General features: G+C 34.8%; 1 protein-coding gene across 2 annotated transcripts in view; it reads right to left on the minus strand.

The window, feature by feature from the left end:
* PHIP (pleckstrin homology domain interacting protein) overlaps positions 1–26,535 on the minus strand; it is a 107,054-nt gene that overhangs the window by 10,933 nt on the left and 69,586 nt on the right. For both annotated transcript variants that reach the window (XM_056486917.1, XM_056486916.1), the window contains exons 21-36: positions 22,887–23,027; positions 22,006–22,082; positions 21,107–21,338; positions 18,338–18,457; positions 14,692–14,799; positions 14,134–14,258; positions 13,840–13,922; positions 10,745–10,856; positions 10,469–10,530; positions 8,735–8,890; positions 6,616–6,736; positions 4,804–4,929; positions 2,773–2,845; positions 2,333–2,383; positions 1,900–2,049; positions 354–506 (exon numbers count right to left, since the gene is read on the minus strand). In XM_056486917.1, coding sequence (XP_056342892.1) covers positions 354–506; positions 1,900–2,049; positions 2,333–2,383; positions 2,773–2,845; positions 4,804–4,929; positions 6,616–6,736; positions 8,735–8,890; positions 10,469–10,530; positions 10,745–10,856; positions 13,840–13,922; positions 14,134–14,258; positions 14,692–14,799; positions 18,338–18,457; positions 21,107–21,338; positions 22,006–22,082; positions 22,887–23,027 — 1,890 coding nt within the window. The remainder of the gene's footprint in view (positions 1–353; positions 507–1,899; positions 2,050–2,332; positions 2,384–2,772; positions 2,846–4,803; positions 4,930–6,615; positions 6,737–8,734; positions 8,891–10,468; positions 10,531–10,744; positions 10,857–13,839; positions 13,923–14,133; positions 14,259–14,691; positions 14,800–18,337; positions 18,458–21,106; positions 21,339–22,005; positions 22,083–22,886; positions 23,028–26,535) is intronic.

Consider the following 26,535-nt stretch of genomic DNA (forward strand, 5'->3'; position numbering starts at 1 on the left):
TTTTGAAAATCTGGTTTCTTCCCCAAAAGATCAGTTAAATTTCACTATTATACTCTTAATCCTGCTTCTACTGAACTTTTCTTCCATGTGGTTTCCCCTTTAGATCCACTTCCTAATATTTACTTCTGAAACACACACGCAGAACATCAGAACTTTTAGTATTTAAAGAGCACCCATTCTTTTCCCTTCAAATACAAAGCTGTAAAAGTTTCTCAGAAATTTTCATATTTTAAGATTAGAAATAATTAAACTTGGGTTTTTTTAAACAATCAAATTACATTGTCTCTCTGCTTTTTCGGTCTTATAGTTTTCAGATATAAGTGTTATTTCAAAAACCAACAATAAAATCTTACCCTTGATCTTTTACTTGGTGTATAGGCCTTGGAATTACTGAAAATAAGTCTCACATCTTTACATAACTCCATTGGTGACTCGTAGTTGCCAGCTTCCAGTGTTTCTCTAACAGTAGCAAAGTCCATAGGAGTGTCAATAATGTCCCTATAATCCTGTTTAGAAGTAGCAAAGCAATTTATTACAATTTTTTCCCAAACCTTAATGTATCATTTCCATTTCCAAACCTCAATGTTTAACCAAAATGTCCTCTTTAAACAGGTATGGAAGACTGCTGGAGATATTTTGCCCCTTTGCACAAATATACAACATACCTCCTTGCAGATATACTCAGTAGGGTCAAGGTTAGAAGTTAACTGTTAGATTCTTTAATTCATTTTATAAACTGATTTACTGAAATGCAGAGCGCAGAATTTTGTGTCCAAAGAGTTGCATTACTGACACACTGACATGAAGATAACAGTGATATGAAAAAGTGTGACTACAAGCCTATGGGGTGGCTCAGCAGTTCAAAATTAGGACTGACCAATACTGTTCTTACATATTAGCTTTAAATATGAAGTTTGAATACTTGAACCTGATCAGAAGCTTATCACATCCTGTCTGAAACCTAAGCAGTTTCCCAAATGGCAACTACCTGACAATTTATGAATGTAATGAAGTATTAAAAATTCCACAGGCTTAGGTAGGACCCAATTCAAGCCAACAACAGAAAAATTCTTCCAGGCTATGGAAGAAACAGAGACACATCCATACAAGAAAAAACTTAAATACCAAATTTAACCAAAACGTTGAACTTAATCCATCAGAGCAAATACAACCTGCAGGAATGCCTCTTCATGTTGAACAGGCTTGTGACACCAGGGAGCAGTGTGTTTCATGCCTAACCCTAGTACAGTGCTCTCTATCAGCTCATTTGAGGACCTCAAACACATAGGATCATTTGTAGTTGGCCACAGCATAAACTCTAGATTACTTCAAAAATAATGGTACCCAGTGACTGCAGAAGTGTCAAGACCTACAAGTAACTTCCAAAAGAGAAGTATTTTCTCTAATTGAGACCGGTAATTTCACCCAACTTAATCACTCTGGAGTGATATTTTATAGAACTTAAGATATGCTAGAAGGAAAGCAAGCAAAATCTTTGCTTTATTACTTGAAGTTTTCATATAATCTTACTTTTAGTTTTTATACTGTGGAATGAAACCAATGATCCTTGACAACACATCACATGCAAAAACAAATATATGCATTTCATATATATGACCATTTTTCAGTCAGAAAAGGAAAGACATCTTAATTGCAAAAGCTGTAATTTACTTAATAACATAAGCACCCCTGAATATAAAATATTTTTCAACAAAAGTATCTGAGATAGCAGAGAAGTATTATTTATTTTGAAATTAGTTTAAAAAACAGTAAACATTACTTAACAAGTGACAATGAAGTGCTGAAAAAAATTCTGTCACTATAGCTGCCTGAAGTTTCAACTGAAAGAACTGAAAAAAGGTTCAAAGTTAACCAGTCATCTTGTTCTAAAATACTCACTGGATACTCAAGAAGATCCACTGGTTGTCGAAACGGTTCGGAGTCTTCACACTGAAAAATGAGATTCAGCAGCTCCTGGCATTGCTTCTTCCATGACTGAATATCATATGACTGAGCCCTATTACGCAGCCTCCGCTTCGGCTGATGATCCTGAAATGACAATATTGCCTGGGATATATTAAATAAACTAGCTGCTTTTACTAAATCTAATGGAGAAGTTGCCCACAGGATATAAATTAATTCACAACATGCAGCAGCACAGACAGAAATACTTTTACACAGAACACCTCAGAAGAACAACACTTTACTAAGTTCAAAACTCTCAAAAAGCTGACATAACACAATACTAGAAATATTACATTCCATTGTTTAGAAATACATTTTAGCAATTGTAGCACTAAAAATATAAATAAAAAAATTTAAAAACATTTACCTTTCTTTTTCTAGTGGAAGTCCCCGGTACATTTGTGTCTTTCTCTTCTTCCTTTGAGCAAGATAATGAGTCGCATAAAAAGGTTAAAAAATATAAACATATATGAGTAGGCGATTTTTTTTATACTTTAAACTTATAATTTGAGTCTTTACAGTCCTACCCCCATCCCTCTGAGAAGCATTTCATGTGACTGTCGATTTTGAGAACCTCTCAGAAGTCTAAGCAGCATACTCCAGCAAACTATTAAAGCTCTCTGCACTAAGGGAAGAGAGGAGGCTGGATTTTCACCCAGTTTTCCAGTTGACAAGAAGAAACACTGTCCTGACAGAAAAGTACACTCTGCTTCCCAGCAGTGACTGAAACCAGTACTTTGGTCTTCCAAAGACAGCAGTCTTCTTTCTCAGTGTTTCAATGCCAATGCCCAAGACACAGCCACTTACCTCATCAGAGTCAGACAACACTTTCTTCTTCATTGCATTGTATAATGGAATTATATCATAGCAGCTCTGGTCTCTGTAAAAAGAAACACAAGCTAACATTTATTTTCTATCATCAAGGAATGAACTATAATTTGCCTAGGAAAAGGAAAATATTTACCAAGCCATTTCCAAATAAAATGTGTTTAGTGCTAAATGAATACTAAGAGAACTGAAGTAATAAGTCAAGCTAACCATCTACTCAAAAAGTTGTAAAATACAGATCACTTAACAGTGTGAATGTTTTAAAATTAAAAATCATAATCCTTTGCCATGCATTTGTCAGCATCAGAAAAATCTAATCCTAAACCATATGAAAGGTTTGAGGCCCATCTAGCTTTGCAAGAAGCATTACAGTACATTTATTGTACAAAAGTGCAATTTAATAATTCAATTTAGCACCCACAGTGTATGACATTTGAAATGCAAGTGTGTAAGGACTAACACTGTTATTGTGTAAACCTGTGTAATTAAATCAGCAAAAGACACAGATTTTCAATTCTTGATTAACATACGAAACTTCTCTACAAAGGAAAGCTCAAAGGTGTTCTACTACGTAGCAATACAAACCACAGGGAAGAAAAGTGGTTTGTAACACTTTTACTACTTGTTACTGTAAACACTCAGCAGCTCCACACCGGATCAGAATCCATAATACAGGCTACTGCCATTACCATTAAAACAGCTGTGAGAGAAGGTAAAAAATATAAACTGACTGCAACACCTATCCCCCATTTTCAGCTCTTTAAGATACTTGGGCAGCTTCAGAAACTAAGACAAAGATTCTCAGAGGCATCTAGATATTTCATTCTCATTAGAACCATGGACTTTACTTTCTGTTGTGGCCTTCTATCTTACAGTTACAACCATAAAGTCTGGGCTTTACACGAATTGCTAGTTCACTTAGATTAGTATATTAATATACTCAAGCTATAGGCCATTATTAAATAAGAATATCCACTAATTTAGCTAAGCCAATTAAAAACATACACTTTGAAAAACTCTGAGCTACATACACTTTGAAAACCCCTGAGCTGCTTAATTAATCTGAAAAAAACCCATGTAGGACAAAGATGTCAAAGAACAAAATTAGTAACAAAGTTATTTAGATATATATCTGTTCCTAATGGTGTATATTTCATTAAATTTTTTAACATCTAAAGCAGTTAAGTGTTTTACATTCTCCAGCAAATATCAGAAATCACAGGCACTGAAGAAATTGAAGATTTATTTATGGAGTTAGTCCTAGATTTCCAAATACTAGACAGAGTTCTAATGTTTTTAAAAACACACAAAATAAAAAAAAAACCTAGATTCAATTTAACACTGACAAACTAAATCACTAAAAATGTCACAATTTTTGTTAAACTAATGAAGTATTTTGCTGTGTCTACTCGGTGGAAACAGCAGCGCTCATTGTGTACAAGCAAACCAAGGCAGCAGGCAGAGTAAGTTCTTACAAACTTCAGGTCTGTAGATGCGTCAACTGACTGAAAAATCTTAAATATTTGTCATTGAGTTTGTCTATAGATAATAATATATTATTTGAAAGACAGCTACAACTTCAGCTACTACAAAGCCTTTAATTTTTACTTTGCATACATACAAAACATCATTTTGAAACCTATCATAAATTGCAAACTAGATTTTAGAATTATGTTAACACAGTCAGTATTCAAACTCAAAATTAGAACTCCTAACTTACCAATTAATACATATGTAACTCCATGAAGATACTCAAACCCTTTTTTATCATTTAGGAGAAAGTCTCTCAAAATAAAATGCCATGCCAATCTATGCCACTCAATGTATTACAGAACTTGTTTTGCAATCTTATGAGTTCTTTGTCAACATAAACTCTATTCTATTCTGCCCCAACAGCAGACAACCGGTTTATTTAAAGTGCAGAGCTATCTTACTTGAAAATCCAGATCTGAAAAGGCTCTTACCTTGGTAAGAGATAGAAATTACAACAGACCTACGAAAGCAACTCACTTTATGAAGTGTAGCAGAAGATCTGTGACAAATTTGGCAGCTTTGACAATAGGACTTCCGGGTTCATTAAACGTGCGAGTATTGTGTTCGATGTACCGCACTTCCCACATTAACGAAGAAAGGCGCCTGCATCCAAACAGTTTGCAGAAAAATGAAATGAAATAAGGACAATTTCTAGCAGTGCATATGAACAGAGGGGAAAAAAGTTACATCCTTCTTCTCATTCACCGTTGTTTTCCATTACATCAGAAAATGCGCACATAGGATATGCTGCCCCAAGTGAGCAGCAGCAGCTTCCTCTGGCTTCCTGTTCTAATGTTATATTCTGTAGCAATCTATACAAATGGCTTCAAGAACATACAGCTGACACCCCTCAGGAAAACTCAGCAGTGACACTTAGGCTCTTATTTTTCCTTTATGATATATATATAACCCATCCTATATTGCCTTTGAACTCAGTTAAAGATTAACAAAATAATAATAAAAATGTTTTAGAGCATACCTTATTCTAACACATAGACAACAATCAGATTTCCCGTGATTTAATAACCTAAATATAGAATAGCCATATTATAAAAAATGATGCACAAAAGCAGAATAACTGGAAAAAATAGATCCAAATTTTAAAAAAAATGTAAAATAAAAAGATAATAAACACTCTGACAGCATGAAAGTTAGTTTTAAGGTAAAAAAAAGCCTCATGAAAAACTACCAAATATCAAAAGTGATCTGAACAATCCACTAAATGCAAAAAGAAAAAAGGAAATTAAAAAAAAAAAAAAATCCCTGAAAAGCACAACACAGTGTGGTTGCTTATTACCTAACTAGGTCTTGGCAATAAAAAAATAGCAATAAAGTCCAATTTATTGAAGGTGTGCTGATTATCAAAAATAACTGCTTACTCTTTTGACAAGAGAAACAAAATCCAGCAAAACGTTCTCTCCACCTTACAGCAAAGTAGCACATTATAGAAGAGAAAGTTGGATTATGTCATACAACACAATAAACGCAGAATTCAATGTTGCAATAGAATGGCAAAAACCAGAGGTGCTTTTTTGAAAATAAAAAGAAAAATCTAGTTTAGAATTCAATCATCATTTAGCATATATAAAGCACTGAAAATGAACTTTGAAATTTGGACCAAAACAAAATCCTATCCATATTTATTCAAAGGAAACTAAAGTGACACTGATTTTAAAACAAGAAACAGAACAAGAATTCAAGGAAGCTGAAGCAATTTAAAGAACTATACTCTTATATAGATATTTACAAAAAAAAAACCAAAATAAACCCACAGCAATGACAGTTTAGGAAAACATCAAAACAGTATCAAAAAGTATAAACTTATTTTTGTTACTGTACAACAGCTCAGAAGTTCAACACCAATAATTTAAGAAGTCAGATTCTGTGTAGCTGCTTAAGTGATGCAAGAATATTTTTTAAAGCCTATTAGGACAAAAAGAAACCACCTGAGATATTTTTAAGGTTTCTCTTATTAAAATTATTTTAAAAGTATTTTAAAAAAATACTTTGGATCAAAAGTCACTCTACTAACCCTGCAATTTGAATCTCACATGGAACAAGTCATTTGCATAATCAGGAATTTGAATGCCATGTAGTTCTACAATGCATTTTGGAGATGTTCAATCCTCTTTTGAGTTTTAGAAAATGGAAACCTAGATCAAGGATAGATGATGAAAGAAAGTAAAAGCGCACAACCACGCCCACCTCCTGGTTTGGTATGACAAGTCAAAGAGTTACCAAAACTACAGCTGTTGGTAGATCACAGCAGAACTGAGACTTGGGTCTAACCTGTAAAATCTGCTTTCCAGTCTTTGCTTAATGGTACTGAGGTCTGTGGGATATGCCACAACAGTGCAATACATTGGGTAAGCTTGAAGATCCACTGGTGCCACAAATGCAGAAGCAATATCTAGACAGAAAAAGTAACAGAACAAACCATAAAACCTCCAGCGTTATATACCACAAAGTTCCATAGCAGTTTTGAGATTCACCCCCCTGCAACATAAGCTATTTCCTCATGCTTGAAATGTACAGAAGTTTTCCAAAAGTAACAGGAACTACTCTAGATATTCCAAATTATTTTTGTTACTCTAAATAGAGTGCTTGCTGAGGTGTGTGCTGTACATCCCATTGCTGCAGTGACTGGGTCCCTATTCTGTTATGCATGAAGCACCACACTCCCCAAAGGCACAGCAAGCGCACATTTGAAATATATACACTTGAAAAGTATAAAAATTATACACAGATGAAGGCATGCAATTCAGTATCATTATTTACAGCATAGGCTGATTTCATTTCACTTTATATTGCCGCTCTCGTATCTTCAAACAAAGCCATACATTAAATTCCTGCCATAAAAGTTACAGTGCTATTTCAGCCTCTGTAAGATGTGGGTAAAATCCACGCTCAAAGTAAAACAGAACCACTCTCTCCTGTTCCTACCTAAAAGCAAAGAAGCCTTACAAAACCAATCCAATAAAGTGTTAGAGGTCTGCTGAGCAATTTATTTCTGTGCACCTAAACAGCCTTGCTTTTTCCCTCCTGTAATTAGAATCATCATGAGGGCTTAGACAAATCATTCTAACATCTTATATCTCAAGGAAAAATACTGCAGTACAAAACTAGAAAATCACCTTTAAAAGTGTCAAAAGTCTTTAAAAACAGAAAAAATGCTACTGCTAGAAAGATCACTCTTCTTCTAAAAGCTGTTAACTTATTATTTTGAATGTTCTAGCAACTGCTACTTTGTACCAGTACATACCACACCTGCTATACCCAAATCCCAAACTAAGTGGTCTGCTAAACACTAATGCAAAATGTAAAACTATTACTCTTAGATGGCACAGCAAAAACAGCTCAAATTTCATTTCCTCTGTTGTTCTTTTAACATAATTCTCTAATTTGTTCTACTGCACTGTACAGATAACTCCTTTGTTTAGGAAGCTTCTTATGCAGCATATCATCAAATAAACCATATGGCATAGATAAACAGGTAATCAGAATTATTTCAAGAGTTAAGAGATTTTTGGCTTTTTTGAAATATAAATCTTACCTTGCATTAAGTGCTTCAAAAATCAGTTTAAAAAAGTATCTGTAACTTTTATATTTAATACATGACCACTGTTACCCCAAAACCTAAGACTGCTGATGGAACACCTATTGATCCCCATAAAGACATACCAAAGACTTATAATTCAGCCTATATTTTCTGATGGATCGCCACCCAGACATCCATCTTTGATCAGGTAAATTTTGCAGCAATGCATTAAAAATTTTAACAATTACTTTTTCAGAAGCTGCCTGTGAAGAATAATTGCTCCACAACCAAAGAGCAAGTAGCTTTCCTAAGGTAATCAATTACTTTTCCCACAAGATTTTGCGTAATTAAGGAAATGTGGGGAAGAAATCAGGAATTAGAAAAGGCCAGTATGGGGAAAATCCACACATAGATATTCATTATCTAAGTAAATCTATGCTTTTTTCCTTCCCCCCTCAATCTGTCTGTAATTTAGTTAATACTCACTTAATCATAAAGGTTTTAATTTTAACCCCAACACGATATTCTGATATCTAAAGTTAAAAAATCAAGTAGTTGCTTTTAACATATAAAACTCATCCCCCACATATGTCAAATTACCCACCAAAAAGCAACAGTTACCTTGGGAAACAGGAAAAAATTTAGGCTTCATATGTACTCACTATAAAAAAAACTTTAAAACTGATATTCAATGAGAAAGTTTTGTTCCAATTAATCAAGAGGTTACATGTGTATTTTATTACATTCATTTTGTACATTCATTTTGGTAATTTCAGAAGTGCACATTCATTTTGGTAATTTTAGAAGTGCACATGATCATAGTCTGAAAAATACCAACCAAAAACATTTCCCATATTATTCAGAATTTACCTAGAGTCATTAGTTGGTTTATCCCTGCAATAATTCTGTCACACTCCTCCTCTCGGGTCCTGGAACCCCACTCTCCATCCAAAGGTTTGTAGAGCAGCGTTCTACGTTCATCATCAGTTAAAGGAACACTAGTTCCCAGTTCTTCTGGAAATACAGCTGGAATGTAATATGAAAATAAAATAAAACATTAATGTTTGTATCTTGTGCAACACATATACCTGTAAATCAAAGATACCGTGAAATCATTTTTACAAATGCATAGCTCTTGATTTGCTCAAAGACATTTTGGATATATCCAGTATCTTTTTTGGAAATTATTCTGTGTTACATTTAAATCCTTACAATGCAGTTTGGTGTAGATCTTGCTCCCTGAAGATTTATCCTCTTCCTAATAGCTAATTGTAAAATTTATTTTAGAATCAACTGATACACTCATTTATCAGAGTTAAAACTTGTGTTTTGGTTATGGAGTTATTCTGTGTTTAAAAGCAAATATTCTTGGTAATAAGTTACTTTGGTAAGGAATGGCAGAAGATTTCCAGATGAAGCTTAAGATAACTCTGATATTGCTGCTAAAACATTCTCCAGGTAGTGGATCTACATTGGCAATTTTGAGTTCAAATGCTAAAACCACACTTCCTGAGTATGCAAATTAATAGTGTTATCACCTTAGCATCTCTGAGAACCTACCAATTTTGACAATTTATACTATAACAGCAGATTTTCAAAGTATGATGTTAAGCAGTCCTCTGAACAATATTTAAGAAGGTACAACAAATATAAATATTTGTGAATATAGCAAAAAAAATCAGGTTCAGGTTTAGTTATCTTAATCTGTAGCTATTCTTTATCTGAAAATGGTTTCTCCTTTCCTAAGACAACAGGAATTCGTCTTTACTGAAAAGTAAACGGGGTGGTCTAATTTAATTATTTGTTTTAGTCATGTTATCATTCTAACACCTGTATTTTACTTATGACAAAGAGATACCTATTAAAAGAAGGACTGAATCAAAATAAAAAGTTGAAATTAACAGAATTACAACTTAAAATAATTAAGAATTATTTATGGTTACTTTTGAGAAACAATATTATTAAATATTTCATGGAAAACACAAGGGAAAAATGCTGATTCTATTTTGCTTTTAACAAGAGTTCTATGAATCTTAGAAAAACCCAGCCAACCAACCCAAAAACTATGGAAGAAGAAATACTACATTCTTGTCTGTGAACATGTGAACAGTGCCCATGCTAAGCTGCCCACTCTGCAGCATGTGTAACCTGCTATGTGTGCTGGGCCAGATGGGGAGAAAACTCCTGCTATTACCAAACTCACTCACAGGCACAGGCTGCATCTGCAATGCACTGAATGTCTGCAGAAATGCTGACATATCATAGAGCAGCCAGTTTCCTCAAGCTGACCTAGGGCAGGGGTTGACCTTCTTAATTGCACTAAGAGTTAAGTTTAACTGAAAATTATCTATAGCAATTTTTGTATTATTGCTATTTTCAACATCACTCAGTTTATCTAGCATGGCTGTTTTTTCACAGTACTTTTATCCTGATTCACTTTTAGTTTAGTAATTGATTTAAAGATATTCTTTAAATGCAACTGGTTTGTGGGCCTTCCTCCCACTCCCCCCAAATAACAGGATTGTTTATGTAAAACCATATAACTTTTTTTTCTTCTTCTTAAAATACACTTGTAAAACAAATTATATTATTAAGGTGACATACCATTACTTGGTATCAGCTCCATGTCCCAAGGGCTCATCTTCTCAGTATCACCATTGTCCCAGCTTAAAAATAACCACACTTAAATTATCTACCAATATTGCTTCAACAATGTAATTATTTAATGTTTGTAACAAAACTTTAATTTATACACCACAGAACATTATAATAAACTGGCACAGTGAGATGCATGACTGAATTTAATTAAATTAAGTTTCTCAGTCAGTACTTCAAATGACGTAACTAATTAACATAAAGATTGAAGATAAATTTGCTAACCAGACATTGTAGCACTGAAATAAGCTGTCAGGATAATCAGGCTGAAGAGGTTCCTGGCTTTCAATTGTTCCAAACCACCAAGCATCATCTATCACTGATCTGAAACGATCACCTAGGTAAGAACACAAAATAATTTCATTAATATAAGGCATGCTATCCTCCCACAAAAGCAGTTTTAGATATATCTGGATTGATCTTGAATACAGAAATCCTTTTGAAAATTTACAGCCTCAGCAGGCAAGCATGAGTCAATGCTCAGTATTAAAACAAAACTATCAAACTTTTTTTGAAGATTGTTTTTTAACCAAAATGAAAGCTAATATGACATTTTAGAAAAATAATTATTTGCAAATCTACCTACATATTCTTTACTTGTGAATTTATATCTTAATTTTATATAAAAGGTAAGACATTTCAATGCTTTAAGATTCCTTTAAGACTCAAATCTACTTGCATTAAATACTACATACTACCTTAAAATGACTGAGCACTATGACACTTCTGTATGGGGAATATTTTACAAGCTGCTGAGCTTGTCCTCCTTAGTTCCTGAAGTGCTTTTTCAGCAATGCAAATGTAACTCGAGAGGTTCATTCTCTTTACTATGCAGGCAATCTGACTGATAATAGCATAAAATTTATTAAAGCTTGCTCAAAAAGGTTAGCAAAGTAATTTACTATGACTTGCAATGGCTTCACTACCATAAAGCATCCACACAGCTGAGAAAAAAAGGTCAGAAGCGTTATTAAAAAAATTACACGAGAATGCATGTAGTACACACCATCATAAATGCTAACATTTTCTACAACATATGCCACAAAAATAAGAAACAATTTTAGCGTAGTATTCTGTTCAATACAAGAAAAAATGTAATTTAAGCCTAAGATTCCAAGAACTACACATTTTTATGTTCACGGGATTTGAATACATACACTCAACTGCTGCAGTATTTGTTCCATTTCAATACTCACCCTCTGTCTATATGCTTACTGAAGTTGTCTGAAATAAATGCTGAATTTGTCTGACATAACAGGAAGTAAATATATTCTCAAAAATGGTCTGCTTTCTTTACTGCATTTTTTTTTAAGTTTTAAATTTAGTGGATCGCAAGTAATTCAGGACAATTATAAAGCTTCTATTAATAGTCCTAATTGTGCTGAATAGAACCAGGTAAACCAGAAATATTTGAAATGCAAGATCAAAAATGTAAATAAGGCTTGATGCTTTATTTTAAAAAAATAACACGTTTTCTGAAGAGCTATAAAATTACAGTTTTCCAATATGGCCTTCCCTAGTTTTACAAAGAAACGTGCATAGGTAGAACTAGGAGTGACTTCCCTGCGTTGGACACTAAGCAGATCAAAAATAAAGGGGCATATACTAGCAACTGCTTCCAAGCTCTCAAGAGTCACAGCATTCCTACAGACAGCATGATAAAGCAGAAAACAACATGAGTGAAAGAACCATCTCCTGAATCACTAGTTTCCCCATGTTCTCTGTGCTGCCTCATCTATGCAGACAGCAGACCAAGATCTGTCTGAAGAAGGCAGCTCTAGCACGATTTTCCAGACTTGAGTATCCCTGCATTATGCTCACTTGAAGATAACAAAAAGCCTATGTGGAATTCACAGCCCAAGCATTAAACTTGAAGTTAAACTACAGTAAGATAAAAATATGCAATAAATAAAACCTGAATGCAAATAAGAAACTGTAATTTCAAATTTTTTATTTGTTCTTTCTAAAAGCATTCATACATTAATATCAATTTAATATTAAAAAATATTAAGCAAATATTCTTGCCTAAAAACAAACAAAGCCCAAATAACAATAAAAATTCACATTATTTGCATTGGAAGCTTGATATAAGGTCCTGGGACTTCAAATACTTTCAGTGTAGCTTCAATTTATCCCAGGCTGCAAATTTCTTGAAATACAGTACCAGCTCAGGAAGCCTGGCTAGGCTGTTCCCAAACTGGGGCAATCATTCTTCTCCTGCTGCCATGATTTTCTGCAAAAACATGGCATGGCAGAGGAGGGCAAGACCACAGATCCATAGCCATGAGGAAACAGCAAAGCTTAGTGACCTATTACTAGATCTTCATCAACCTTGTCACTTACGAGATCTTTAACCTGAAATGATCTTTGAAGAAGAAAACAAGGTTTACATTTCTTATTGGATCAGAAGTCTAGGGTCTTTACCAAATTCCCTATAGAACTGAAGATGAGCTGTCTTTTCAGCCAAAATAGTGTGAAGTGTCAGATGACATGGAACTTATTCTGGTGGCATCATGCAATTTATACATCTACTACTAAGGCACACAACCTAAGGATATCAAAGGGCAGGAGATTAATTCATTCCATTGCTGAAAGGTGATCTTTTATCATTGTATGGAAAAGATGACTAGGAAATAGATCTGACTGGAAGGCCTAACAGTCATGGGCATTGTTCCAGTATCCAGTACTCCAAAGCAACAGGGCACAGGCAAAATAAAAAGAATCCAAGTCATTCCCTCGTTACTTGGCAGTGAATTATAACTATATACGCTTCAATGAAGCTAAACCACAGGGTTTAGAACAGAATTCAAAAAGTATAAGGAGATGGAAAGAGCATCCTTGTTGTATAATTTAGACATCAGATTGCAATTTTTGAAACGGTATTTCCATGTTCTCAGCAGAAATTTCAGAAATTGGAAAAAAAAAATCCTAGTAGCAATGCAGCTGTAGGAAGGCCTTCAATTAAAAAAAAAAAAAAAAAAAAAAAAAAAGAGAGATATAAACAATATATAGGCTACAAGAAATTATCAGCAAGAAATAAACACCATATTCCTAAAACCTATCCCTAACTATCCTCTCTACAAATATACAACTGAATTTTTTTTGCACTTTCTTTTAAAGTTCACCTTCACTATTTTGCTTGTTTGCTGCCACTTTGGTAAAGAACTAAGTAGAACCACCAGCTAACTATGGGCAGAACTACTTCAGCACATATTAGGATTTCTTTATCATAACCTACTTTTAAGAAAGTTACCAGGAAAACAGGTAGACAGAAAAACAAACAAACAAAACCACAGCACACAACTTTCCTGACAACTCACCTATATTCCATCGTCTATGCTTTGCATCATCAAATTGTTGTCTCAAAACCAGGAAATCTATGACATCTGGCATATCATGGTACCTAATTACAACAGAACACATAACTATTAAGCAATAAAACAGCAAAAGTACCACATAAAGCACTTACATAAAAAAATTAACACTTCAAATTCAACACTTGAAAAGCACAAGGTCAATGTTAATGTCATCATTTAACTTTCAACCTCAACACCCTCCTGGCCCTCCCCCATCCAAGAAAACCCCCAATTTCCATACAATATTGCTTTCCTTACTTCATGGTGAAGGCTCCTCCAGTCAGTTTACCCGTATCAGGGTCAAGAAAAGCTAGTTTAAGACAGCAGAGAGTAGGCAATCCCACTTCATACTTAATCCCAACTATTTTCATCAGCTCTTGCTCCTAGAATAAACAAAATACGATGTACCACCACTGAAGTTAATTGAAATAGCTTTTGGAAACATGAAAACATGGGTATATTGAATGCACTATATTTCTGCCAGATCACGTCAAAATCTAGAACCTGAAATTTATTCTTCCACAATGAGCAATTATTTCACAATGCAATATGTTTGAAAAATATTTTGCTATGAAGTATAGCCATCTCATCTGCTCAAGCTATACAAAAAGTAGTACCGTTTAAGGTCTCATTTCATTTGAATATTAAGTTAAATTTTTCCCTGATCTTACAATATTAAGAGCACTAGATTTATTTGTATCAGGGACTTACTTCCATTCATTTCTTTTTTTTTTTTTTTTTCTTTTTTTTTTTTTTTTTTTTTTTTTTTTTTTTGTTAGCTATTAAGATATAAACAAAAAAGAAAAATAAACTTACCCGCAATTCCATTTTATGCCACGGCTGTTTCTTGGGATTAATATTATATATTTTGTTCTTCTTAGCCATTACAACGTATGCTTCATGACCTTGTCGGAAATAGTAAACCTAAAAGTGACATGTGACAGTTATCCTACAGAGACACTGAGGAGCTGAAATGCTAACAAGTCACTGCCATACAATGCATGTTCTATTTCACCAATTTTTCAGTCTGTTTTCCTGCCAAAGTCATGGATTCTCAAAAAATTAAGTGGAGGAAAATTTTAAAAGCTATGATAGAAACATTTACAGAAAAAAGCAGGAAAGATTTAGAACATTATTTTCTGCATGAACAAAATACCCTAAATTACACGTGAGTGAGACCAACAAATCAGTAACAAAACCATCCATTTATCATTGCACCATAGAGCAATTCAATGGGAGCAACAAGAATTCAACTAATTCACCTGGTTATACATCACTGAAGGACAGCCCTAAGTTAACAATCAAGTATCACTAAATTCACTGTCTAACTTACCTTTTTTGAACAAGAAATATATTATGGAAGGAAAAGGCTTATTGTTCTGGTAAGATTTTGGTATTTGTTTCCATATCACTGAAAAAATAGCCTTACAAAGGCCTGAACAGTCTAAGAGAGATATTTCCAGTGATTTCTTTTTTTTTTTTCTTTTAACCCTTCCAGTATAAATTTCCACGGTTCAGACATACAGAGTCTAACAGTTCTACTTTGATCTTGCTGTATATCATACCATATGGCTGAATGCTTTTATTATGTCATCACTGTAATGAGGTAGTAAGCTGAAACCCATAAATATGTATTCAAGGAATGTATTTGAAACATGAAACAGAGGTTCCACAAACTAGTTAAAACAAAGCTCTGACAAATGGCTGTATTCTTTGTACAATGCACGCCAAATAAGATCCTCTTTAAGTGTCCCAACACGGGATTTGCATTTAAAAGCATAAAGGAAAGATAGCTTTAATGTAAAGGTCCAATACACCAAAAAGAAAAAGCAGAGTAGAAATCCCTCTAAGTTTTATAATATACAAATAAACACACTAATATTTGTATTTCTACCTACTTTCCAAAACCTTTATATCATAAAACATAAAGAAGTCTTTGCCAGGTTTCTACATTAACAGATACTGAACTCAGTGTTCCGTGGCAATTTTTAACTTTTTTAAATGGAGAAGGACTCAGCACCACATTTTTTTTTAATCCTTGTTTTTAGAGTATTCAATATGCATAATATCCTCAAGGGGATAAAGCACACAGCACCTACAAAAGGCTAGAAAGCAGTGAGAATTTTCTAGGCATTGTCAGAATCTGTCAGGAAAAGGAACAGAGGCTACTGAGACACATCTGAAGGCAAATTTACATTACACTCAACACTGCAATGATTGTTTCCCATACATTCCAGTGAATCAAAACAAAAAAGTGCACAGGCTACAAACAGTCTCTGCTAACACTTGGTGTTTTTGGTAAACCACTACATAAATTCCACACACTGTTTACAGAAGTGAAATACTCTTTATTTTGCAAATGGCTCTAAGCACTGCATCTTCTATCAGAAGAACAAACTGGGAAGATATCTGTGAAAAAAAGAGAATTCATGTCTTTTTCCAGGAAATAATATTGTTATTCTTGATGAATTCCTGCCTTTGCATGTTTGTTGTAGTACCCAGACAAAACTATTTTTCATCGTGTTAAGGGCAGAACACTCCAAAAAACATGCCTTGTATTTAGATAGTCAGACACCAAAGTTGCAACCACATCTCTCTGGTGTTTCCAGCATTGCTCAAGACAGAGGGCAGAGATCTGTAAACAGCACTATTCAGAAAGGGAAATGGGATGGTATGTGCTATTCTTATACGCTAACTAAATATAGCATTACTGTTTCTCCTTACTTGTTTGTACAGCTTGAGAACATATTTGAAATATATCTCCCCCCAAATCTTACGAAACATTTTTACCATCTAACAAAATGTTGGAAGGCCACACAGTATTTCTTCTCACAACATTTCTCTAATTAAACCAACCCTTTATTTCTGTGAATCTCAAAGTAACTGTCTAGATGAATAATTTCTTTTCACATAATAAGTAAATCCAGGGAAGGCAAGTATCAGAGATGGAATTTCAGACAGAGCAGCTTGATTACAAACATATTGTCTATTGCTGCAATTATTCCTACTCTCTAGGCACAGGACACAAAACTTCCTGTTCTCCCATATAAAGCATTTTCAGCAAAAGGATGTACCCTACTTAGATATTCCTAGTACACACTGTACATGTTATTCAGCAGATGCCAAATCAAACACAACTGTTTATCTTACTAAACCAATACGATGTTAAAGTCTCCTGAGTAGTATGGTACTGATAAATCCTTGGCTGCTTCACTGTATCCAGATGGTATCAGGCACCAAAAATATTTATTTGGACTTGATCTTTTGAACAGAATCTCCAAAACATGCTTACTGAAGGGTATAAATCCATAAGCATTTTCTCTAGCTGCAACTCTCAACCTGAAATACTCCTTCCCTCCCTCATGATGTAATTTTTGCATAGCTGTGCTGTGAACTGGATCAGTGAAGTGATCCAGTAAAAACAAATTGCTTGCACATGCAACCTCTGCTCTTAATTCAGTTTCTAAGGTGGTGCCCACAAAAAGCTTTAGCTTGGGAACAAAGTTGATCAACTTTGCCACCATGTCAAATATTTCTTCAACAGCATTCTGAAGGTGTGAGCTACGCAACACCTTCAGAATTAGTAACTCAGAAAACATACTACTCCCAAAGAGACAACACACAGCCCATTACAGCATAAACCAGCTATTTCCTCTTATTTTAACCTGAAGGGGTTTTAAGAAACATGCACAGAATCTAGCTTTCAAGATTGCATTCTACCTAATACTACTTATTCATAGAATTCACTGTAATGTTCACCTGCTACATATTCCAAAGTAGAAACTGGTGGGTATCCTTTTGCAACCATATTTTGAGTCATCTAGGTCACGTTTACAAAGTCTAGTTTGCATAAAATACACATATACAAAACTTCTTTCATGGTTCTCTCTTGTAAGAGACTAGCAGGAATTTTTTAATAACAGAAACACAAATGATAAGGACAATATCAGAATTTTTCTTCAGAATAAATTATTTTTTTTAAAAATTACATCAAAATAATCACACCAAGCAAAGAAATCCCACAACCTTCCCCAGGAGATATAATTCCTGGCTTTTATTTCCAATCCCAAACTGAAGTATATTTTCCAGACTTAATTTCATATCTGATTTCTTACCTATTCTTCAGGATACCAGATGCTCTACAATTAAGGAATACTTTCTCAACATAAAGCACCTCACATAGCTTTTCTACAGATGTTGTAAGGAAATCAACACCCTGAATATCATACAAGAAGGAACACTAGTGCAACAGCATGGGATAATAAAGTCAAAGCAACACGATGAACAACAGTTTCTAAGTAGAAGGAAAAGAAAACAAATTTTAGCCAGATCAAAGAATGTTTTCAAGAAAATCCAAAATATTTTGGTTATAAGTCTCTGGGGAAAAACCACACAGATAAAAACACAAAAGGCAAAAAACAAGCTGAAAGAAGCAAGGATACAGAGGGGAAAACGACAATACCTCATCCCCCATCTGTGGGACAAATGGGCACCTCCGAGGAACAGTGTCTGTAATCCATGCTGAAGGCAGCCATTCTTCCAGTGTCAAACCATTTTCTGCCAGAACTCCCACAGCCAGCCTCTGAAGAAAACATACACAGATTAGTACGAAATTATTGCTAGTGTGAAGATTTATCTTAGCTGTCTCTTGAGGGTTTTTGGGGGGTGTGTGGGGATGAGCTCTAACAAAAACGGAATTTAATGACAGTCCAGTAACTACGTCTCATACCCAAAAAGATAAAATGGAAGCATGTCATTCTCTTGAAGCAAATTCACATGGTTGCCTTGGGCAAAAAGGCACTAAAATTATACAGCTGCCTCCAATTAAGGAACCTTGCACAAAACAAGGAGGAAGAGATTTATAAGGTAAATCATGTGAAAATTACATATTTTGGGTATATCCACATTGCCTACTGGCATACTTATTATAAAGTACTGTGGAACTGCACTTTCAGAATGTATTTCCACATACTTGTAAGCAATGACACTCAGGGCAGTTGCTGGTCCTAGGTGCACACTGCTTGTCTGTATCCAATGTCAGATAAAGCAGGGATTTGTACAACCATTCAAGCAAGGCTGCTTTGAAATTCCTAACAGGATCTTGTGTATGTGTACAGAAAGCAACCCTGGATGGCTGTACAGAAACCAACTTCGTACAGCCACTGCTGGAGGACTCTGCATCTCCAGACTGAAAACTGGATATGCCACATGTAATTCCATTACACCAACTCCCCAAATGTGGTTTTACATAACAAGAAGTATTGTGATGATTGCACCAGTGAATATCATGGAAAAAAGCACAGATATAGTAAAAAAACAAAAGCCCACTAAAGAAAATTCAAAACAGAACAAAATAGAACTTCTCCACTGTAATAAGTCAGTAACATAGAAGCACTTTGTAAATTCTGTGGTTCAAGCAGGTCTGTCTTGCAAAAAACTGATACACTGCATCAGAGCAAAATGTCTAACTGATGAATTATGGGAGGATAAAAAACAGGTCTTTAAACAGAGATCCTTTCCTTGTTATAACTTCACACATTAATGATAATTTTAAAATTTTCTGGAAGCCAAGCCTGATCTTAGTTACTCATCAGGAAGGGATTACTCTCAGTGGCTTTAATAAATAATTTCTGAAACTCTACTAAATCCTTTAGTAATTAGTTCCTCTACCTGACTACACACTCAGGTGGTTTTGGGGTGCGAGGGAGATGCTGAATGGGAAAATAGCCCATTTTTGAGCTTTATCTATGCGCCATCGGGTGCTACATCTCACTGTAACAAAACAAGGAAGGAAATCCTTCTGCATTTATTCCTTTCTAATCCATGATAGTTTTATATAACCTTTTTCATCATACCTCTTCCAAACTCTCTCCTTTCTAAGAGTCAGTCTCTGTGTCTGACCTAAAGAAAAAAAAAGTTCTGTACTTTTGATCTTCCTGGGTGATTCTTCCTTGTCCTTCTACACTGCAGTATCATTTTTTAGACTGATTTTTAATAGAGGGGGATTAGAAATGTAAGCACCACTCAAGATCATGAAACTCATACATTAACAGAGATGAATGTCAATTTTTCTCCTTTTTTAATTTTTAAGATTCTGTGTGTGGCTACAGAGACAGTCAAAACTTCTTTCCCCAATGAAAAGACTTAATTTTGAATCAGGATCAGAATGAGGAAGAACTTTCTACCAGAAAGGCCAGTAAGCTGTCTGCTCAGTAAAGAGGTCAAATGTCCACCACAAGAAACTTCAAAGATGAACATCTGTCAGGAATTACAGGTTTAATTAATGCTACCTAGGGATAGAGGAAAGAGAGGTGATTTTCTGCAGTTACTTCTTCCAGCCTTATATTTTCTTCTGACTCAAGAAAAAAGCAGGTCAGCTTTTAAAGTCTGAAATACCTAGGACTGGTATTCTTTGAACCAGATGTCCTATATCCCCATAACTGGGACTAAAATGGATGCAAAATTCCCAAAACACTCAGATTAGTTTTAAACTAAATGGGTATACTAGGCTCTCAACCAGCTTTTTATTTTATAATAAGACACTAAACTAGAAGTTTCAATCATTTTACAAGTCTTCCATTATCTATTTTTCTCATCTGCTTTCTTATTCTTTCTGATACCTTCTTTTGGTTTCAGATTGTGTAAATAGCAATACACTATAAGTATGGACAGTGCAACTATGTACAATACACAAAAAGTAGCCTAAAGAAAGAAAAAAGACCTGACATCCAGTATGCCATACCAGAGATTCACAGCTTATCTGACACTGTGCCAACCTCTGTGTTCAAACAGCTGTTTTGTCAATCTACCTTCTAATGAGGGCTAAAGCACTGAAATAATGATCTTAAAGAATGCTGATGACTCCTAATCTAATAAATAAACAAAATACAGGTCAGCACAGCTGTAAAAAATACTGGCACGTTATACCACTACTCAATTGTATTGGAAGTTGAATACTCTACATCCACAGAAAGGAAGATTCTGGTGTGAGCAAGGATAGTGATAAGGACATTAGAAGTGCTTCTTATGTCAAACATATATTCAGAAAGCAAATCATTTTAGCCATCTTTAATTTGATTTGAAAGAGTCTTTAGTTATCATTTCTTAAGAGTAAAAGTCAATGTGTTTTAAAATGAGACAAAATTAAGTTGTACATGTAATGGAATCATTCATCCAATTATTTCTAAGTCAGCAGGAATGAGTAACCTGTAATACACAAAGAACATCTAACCTTTTGTTTTCTCTCTTTGGGTTTCCTCTTCTTTGGTGATGTTGATGGACCATCTTTCTCCTCAATACCCTTTTTCCTTTCCTTTTTAATTTGCTTCCTTTGTTTTTCAGGTCCTTCTTCATCCTCTGAACTACTTTCTGCTTTCTTTGTTTTAATTTTAGGAATTTTCTTTGGTGGTTGCAAATTGATTCCTGCATCTGCCGTCCAGTCAGAATAATCACTAGAATAGTCACTATATATGATACAACAAAGAAAAAAGAAATTAAAACCCCAAAGTTTAAAAGTGCATTGAATTATATGATATAACCTAATAAAAGATTACAGTTAACAATCTAGCTAACTAGAATGTTTTAATAGTTAAAAACCTAATGCTTAAAACTCTATATTCTATCTACAATTGAAATGGTAGTAAACCAAAAGCCCTGACATCATCTGGTCTTGCAAGAAGCTTAACTTATAGCATCCCTTGTAAGTAAACTGTGTTTACTTCATCAATTCAAGATGATGAACACTGAAGTCTGGATATTGTTTTCAAGCCTTCTGGTTTTGAATAGCTTTGAATGAAAAAATAAAGGATGCTTTATTTGCTCTCTAATTTCATACCAAGGATCACAGCTCAGACCGAGAGCCATAGGAAACTGCTAGTACCTGACTCAAGTGTTTGTGTGCCTGAAAAAAATACTTTCCTTCCTGCAAAACAATTCTGCTTCCAGCAAACAAGGAAAAACTTTCTATAAATTTTAGTTAGCAATGTGACTGAAAAATAAATCTTGAAAGTTTGATGTTCTTGTTCACTTTTCTCCTAAATCTGCACAAGTCTTAGTTATTAACTGTTTACAGCAAAAATTATTAAAGATTTCTTGGCAAGAATTTTCTCTGTAGGTTTTATAGTCACTTACCTAGAACTGCCGTCACTATGCCATGCTCTTTCGTCATCTTCTGATGTTCCACCACTGGCAACAACTACTTCCCCTTCCTAATAAGGGGAGCAAAGGGCATTGGGAAGGGGCAGAGGGGGAGGAAGAGAAAAAGAAAACATTTTCTTTAGAGCTCAAGTTATAATATATGACAATACAATGAAAACTTTTTTAGCTTTTATATGTGTTATAAACATTTGGCATTCTAGAAGCTTTATGTTAAAAAGCTATTTTAGTTTGCAGACAGTTCCTTTATTTTAGTGGACTTATATAAAGAAGTATGAAGATATCTGTGCCTGGCTATACATAGTGTAGAGCAACATTTTTCATCACCATTTAATGAGGCTAACTTATCTTCTCAAAAATTATTTCAAATGTTTCTAATTTCACATTTCCACATCTTTTCAGTATCAAACAAAAACCAATAAGAATTTTTTGTACTCCTCACTCATTCTCTACCATAGTTACAGAAGTACAGAATAACTGAGGCTGGAAAAGACTTCTAGAGGTCATATTATCCAACCTCCCTGTCCAAGCAGGATCACCTAAAGTTGGTGATCACATTGCTAAGCCATGTGGCCAGTGCTGACTAGGCTTAAAAATTGCACATATACTTTGCAAAAAACTCTTACAAATGAGCTTTTTTTTTTTTTCCTTTATCAATTACTTTTTAAGTCAAAGCTAAACATATATAACAGCATGTGAAAACCTAATACAACATAATTTTTTTAAGAGGTGAAAGGAAACGCACAATTAAAAATGTAACTTGAGTTTCCGCTAGAAACAATGTTTTATTAGCTGAAGCAGGAGCTTAACGAGCAGAAATGGAATATGTAAGATTGCCTCATGAATAAGGATCTTACATCTGAAGAACTGTGTCCATTTTCCAACTCTTCAGCAGGCCTTGCAGTTTCTTCTGCAGCATATCTCGTACGGTAGTTGTGCTGATTAGCTGCTTGTTTCTTTGAGTCACTAGCATCTAGTAAATTATCATGAGAATGGTTCTGTGAAGATACAAAAGTCAAAATACATAATTTTTGAGTGTACATTTTTTTAATACATAGTATTTTCTTTACTAATAGTATTCCAGGAAGCAATTTTTGCATTGGCAAAAAGTTACAAGTCCAAAACTAAAGAGCTGATGAAGAAAACACTCCACATGAGTACTTGAATGAATATAAGTAACAGTTCCATGTATTCTGGAAAGAATTAAACTCCTTCCCAGACACAAAACAATTTTTAAATCTGTCATGATTAAAAATATTAATTGCCTGCAAAGTACATGTCAGTTAATAAGGATTAAAACAAGGGCTAAAACATAACTACTGATAGGCTGCTAAGGGCTTGTAAAAAGCTTATAAAAGGGTTACACTAAAAATGGGTAAGGAAAGGAAGTTACACAGAAGTTCTGAGTGTTATTTTGCAGTCAAGGGGTCAGATGTGTCAGAAAAGAAACCCATACAGGAATACATCCCTTAGTACAGAGAGGTGACTGTTAGCAAATACAGACCTTTAAATAGTACGATGATGCATTGAAGAGTTCAAATGAATGAGTCAGTTTGAAAGAATATGAGTTCTTATGAAGCTTAAAAGAATGAAATAAAGCTGTAATTTAGAAACATTTCATGCTCTAGCATTAAGAGATTTTATTCCTCCTTTAGAATATATATAATGCAAACACTGGCTCTCAATACTAAGTGTGCAATCTTGTATTAGTCCCCACTCACTGGGAAAAACCCCAAGAGTTATGATCTCAATTTCAAGAGTTTTGTGTGGTTTTTTTGTTTGTTTTTTTTTTTTTTTTTTTTTTTTGTTTGTTTTGTTTTTGTTTTTGTTTTGGTTTTGGTTTTTTTTGACATAGTTGAACTTCATCCTAGCTCAGATCCAACAAAATAATTTCTGGGCACATTCCTAGGTGCCACAAAAAGAGGTACACTTTCCCCAGTGTTATCTTGCAGCCACAAAAAACACCTCCGATATCTATTAGGTACTGATAATAGCTGAAAAGAAACAGTCCCAGAGAGGAAGAAAGCAGAATTGCAACAAAACAAAGGCACTAATATTTTGACAGTCTTCTAGTAGAGCTGATTGCTTGTACCTATTCCTCTTGATTTTTTTTTTTTTTCTTTTATAGGAAAGAGATCTTTTCTATTATGCATGATAAATGCCGGTCCATTAGGTTACATTTTCTTGAGGAAAATAACTCCACTTTTTACAGTAAAAGCTGAACTAAAACTTGGCTAATCAACAATAGCTAAGATGTAGTTTTTCTTAGCCACAACAATCATCATTAAAGTGCAGAAGTCCAGTAACTAGTTTTTCTTCCTCGTTCCTTGTTAGAAGATACACACACCTTCTGCAAGCATGACTGCAACAGTTCAGTAAAGTAAGCCAGCACACCACTCTGCCCAGTTGTGTTCCAGTTTTCATCAAAGCACAGAGGACCAACACAAACTGCTCTATGCTCTTTTCAGTGAGTATTGTGCTTCTGTTGCTCTGTCCTTCTGTCTAGTTGGGGAAGGTATCACTGACAGCACAACTACCAGAGACATTTCTAATGGGACTGTTCAGCTATCAGCATTTTAACATTGCCCAAGACTTTTGAAACCTGGGGCACTCATTCCTCCTTCTGGATTCAAATTGGCAGCACAAGCCAGATGTCCTCAAGGTGCTTTGACCTGACCCAGAACAGCTCCAAGGCAGCCTTAAGCCCAATTGCTGAGCCCATCACAGAGCCTTCTGTCCTTCAGCCTTCTGGGGCTGCTCACTTCTCATCAAGCTCTCAAGATTCATTACTGAAGCAAAGAGGTCACAAAAGCCAGCTTTATAGTAACTTGCTTCTGCTACTGGATTGTGACATTTTCACCATGAAACACAGTAGAGAAAGCAGGAACAACAAAATGGAATCACAACTCCAATGAAACAAATTAGTCAAGTATCCCTTACAGTAAGGGGGACATATTTTGCAGAAGCTACGTTACAGCTAGACTGCAATGTTCATGTCTTCTCTCTAGAAACAAAAGTCCTTACCTACCCGTTTCTCTTCAGAGGTGAGGCTTCTCAAACAGTTATCATAAATACAGCTTTTCCTACTCAAATAGAACTACAAATGCTTGGAAAATTGAAGCACTTTGCATTACTCTTTGGTTTTGAAAAGAGTTCTTTTCTTTTGGCAGTTCAAAGCTTGAGGGGAAAAAACAACACCCCAGCCCCTCCGCCTCAATCATTACTTCATGAAAAAAAGTAATACCACTGTACAAATATTGGGTCATAGTGATGCTGAAGGGTAACAAACTGCTTTGGGAAAGATATAATCCCAAAATAAGAACAGAAAAAAATCAGGAAAACAAAACCTCAAGTACTTATTCATGAGTAACAGAACAATAGAATGAAGTCGGGAAGGATCTCTAGATGTCACCTTGTCTAAACCCACTGCTCAAGCAGGGATGAGAAAAGGGGCCATAGGATATACAATTGTCTCACCTTGCCAAAAAAAATGTATTTTAACATCATTCCTATTCAACTTAGCTTTTCAAATTCTGAAGAAAAGCTGTAAGGCAGACTTTGATTTATTTGGGGGAGGGGTGGAGTTGAATGTGAAGTACTACAGGTTTTTGGGTTTTTTTTACGAAATCTAATTATCACCAGCACGTTCAACTATAACTGAGGTAACACAGCTGATGCCTTCTCTCCTTTAATATATAACCTAAAGAAACAGCTTGAAATTGTACTCTCAACTCTAATGGTAAGCTGGTAAATCATTTGAGGTTCAATCATCACTTTAAACACTTTGATGAGCAGTAATCTATGCTGGCAAGTACCTTGTCCAAGGCTTCCAGTCAGTATTAGAGCACATCTATTGATACACCAGAAATTACAACTCCTGTCAGGACACTTTTTCTGTGAAATAAAAATGATAGCATTTTCTGGATTTGAGAGGCATACTGGACACTGCTGGGGGTCTTGGTAACAATTTTGTGATAGTTACAGTAGAAACCCAGTGGTGTTCTGACAACTCAGACCACAAGGCATGCTATGGTCCTTATGACTCTGACAGCACTGGGAAGCACAGCTGTGCTGCAGTTTCATACAGGATTGAAGCAATTTTGCAAAGCTTTGGCTGTAGCAATTACATGGTGTTTCTTAACCACCAGTATTTATTTTTTATGCGAAAATGATTCCTCCTTCCTTAAGCCAACAAGAACCTCTACTAGAAAGTTCACTAGTGGCACAGGTATATGTCCAATATCAGAACCCCAATATTAAGTAGGTCACTTGCCCTGGCATTTTCTTTTTAGCTAAAGAGCACCTTTCACAGTCTCCTAAATCTGAATCAGTGTCTGCAATTACTTGATTTTTACTGTTACCATATCACATCTATGTAAAAATTTAGTAATAACTTGCAAAAGTAGTGAAGATAACAGACATTAAGCACTAACTGCTAGGCTCCGAAGTTTTAGATTATTTTCCTCTTAACATCTTGCTGATTTAACTGGAAATATTGTCAAAATA

Source organism: Oenanthe melanoleuca, chromosome 3, assembly GCF_029582105.1.
Source record: "Oenanthe melanoleuca isolate GR-GAL-2019-014 chromosome 3, OMel1.0, whole genome shotgun sequence".
Classification (NCBI taxonomy): Eukaryota; Metazoa; Chordata; class Aves; order Passeriformes; family Muscicapidae; genus Oenanthe; species Oenanthe melanoleuca.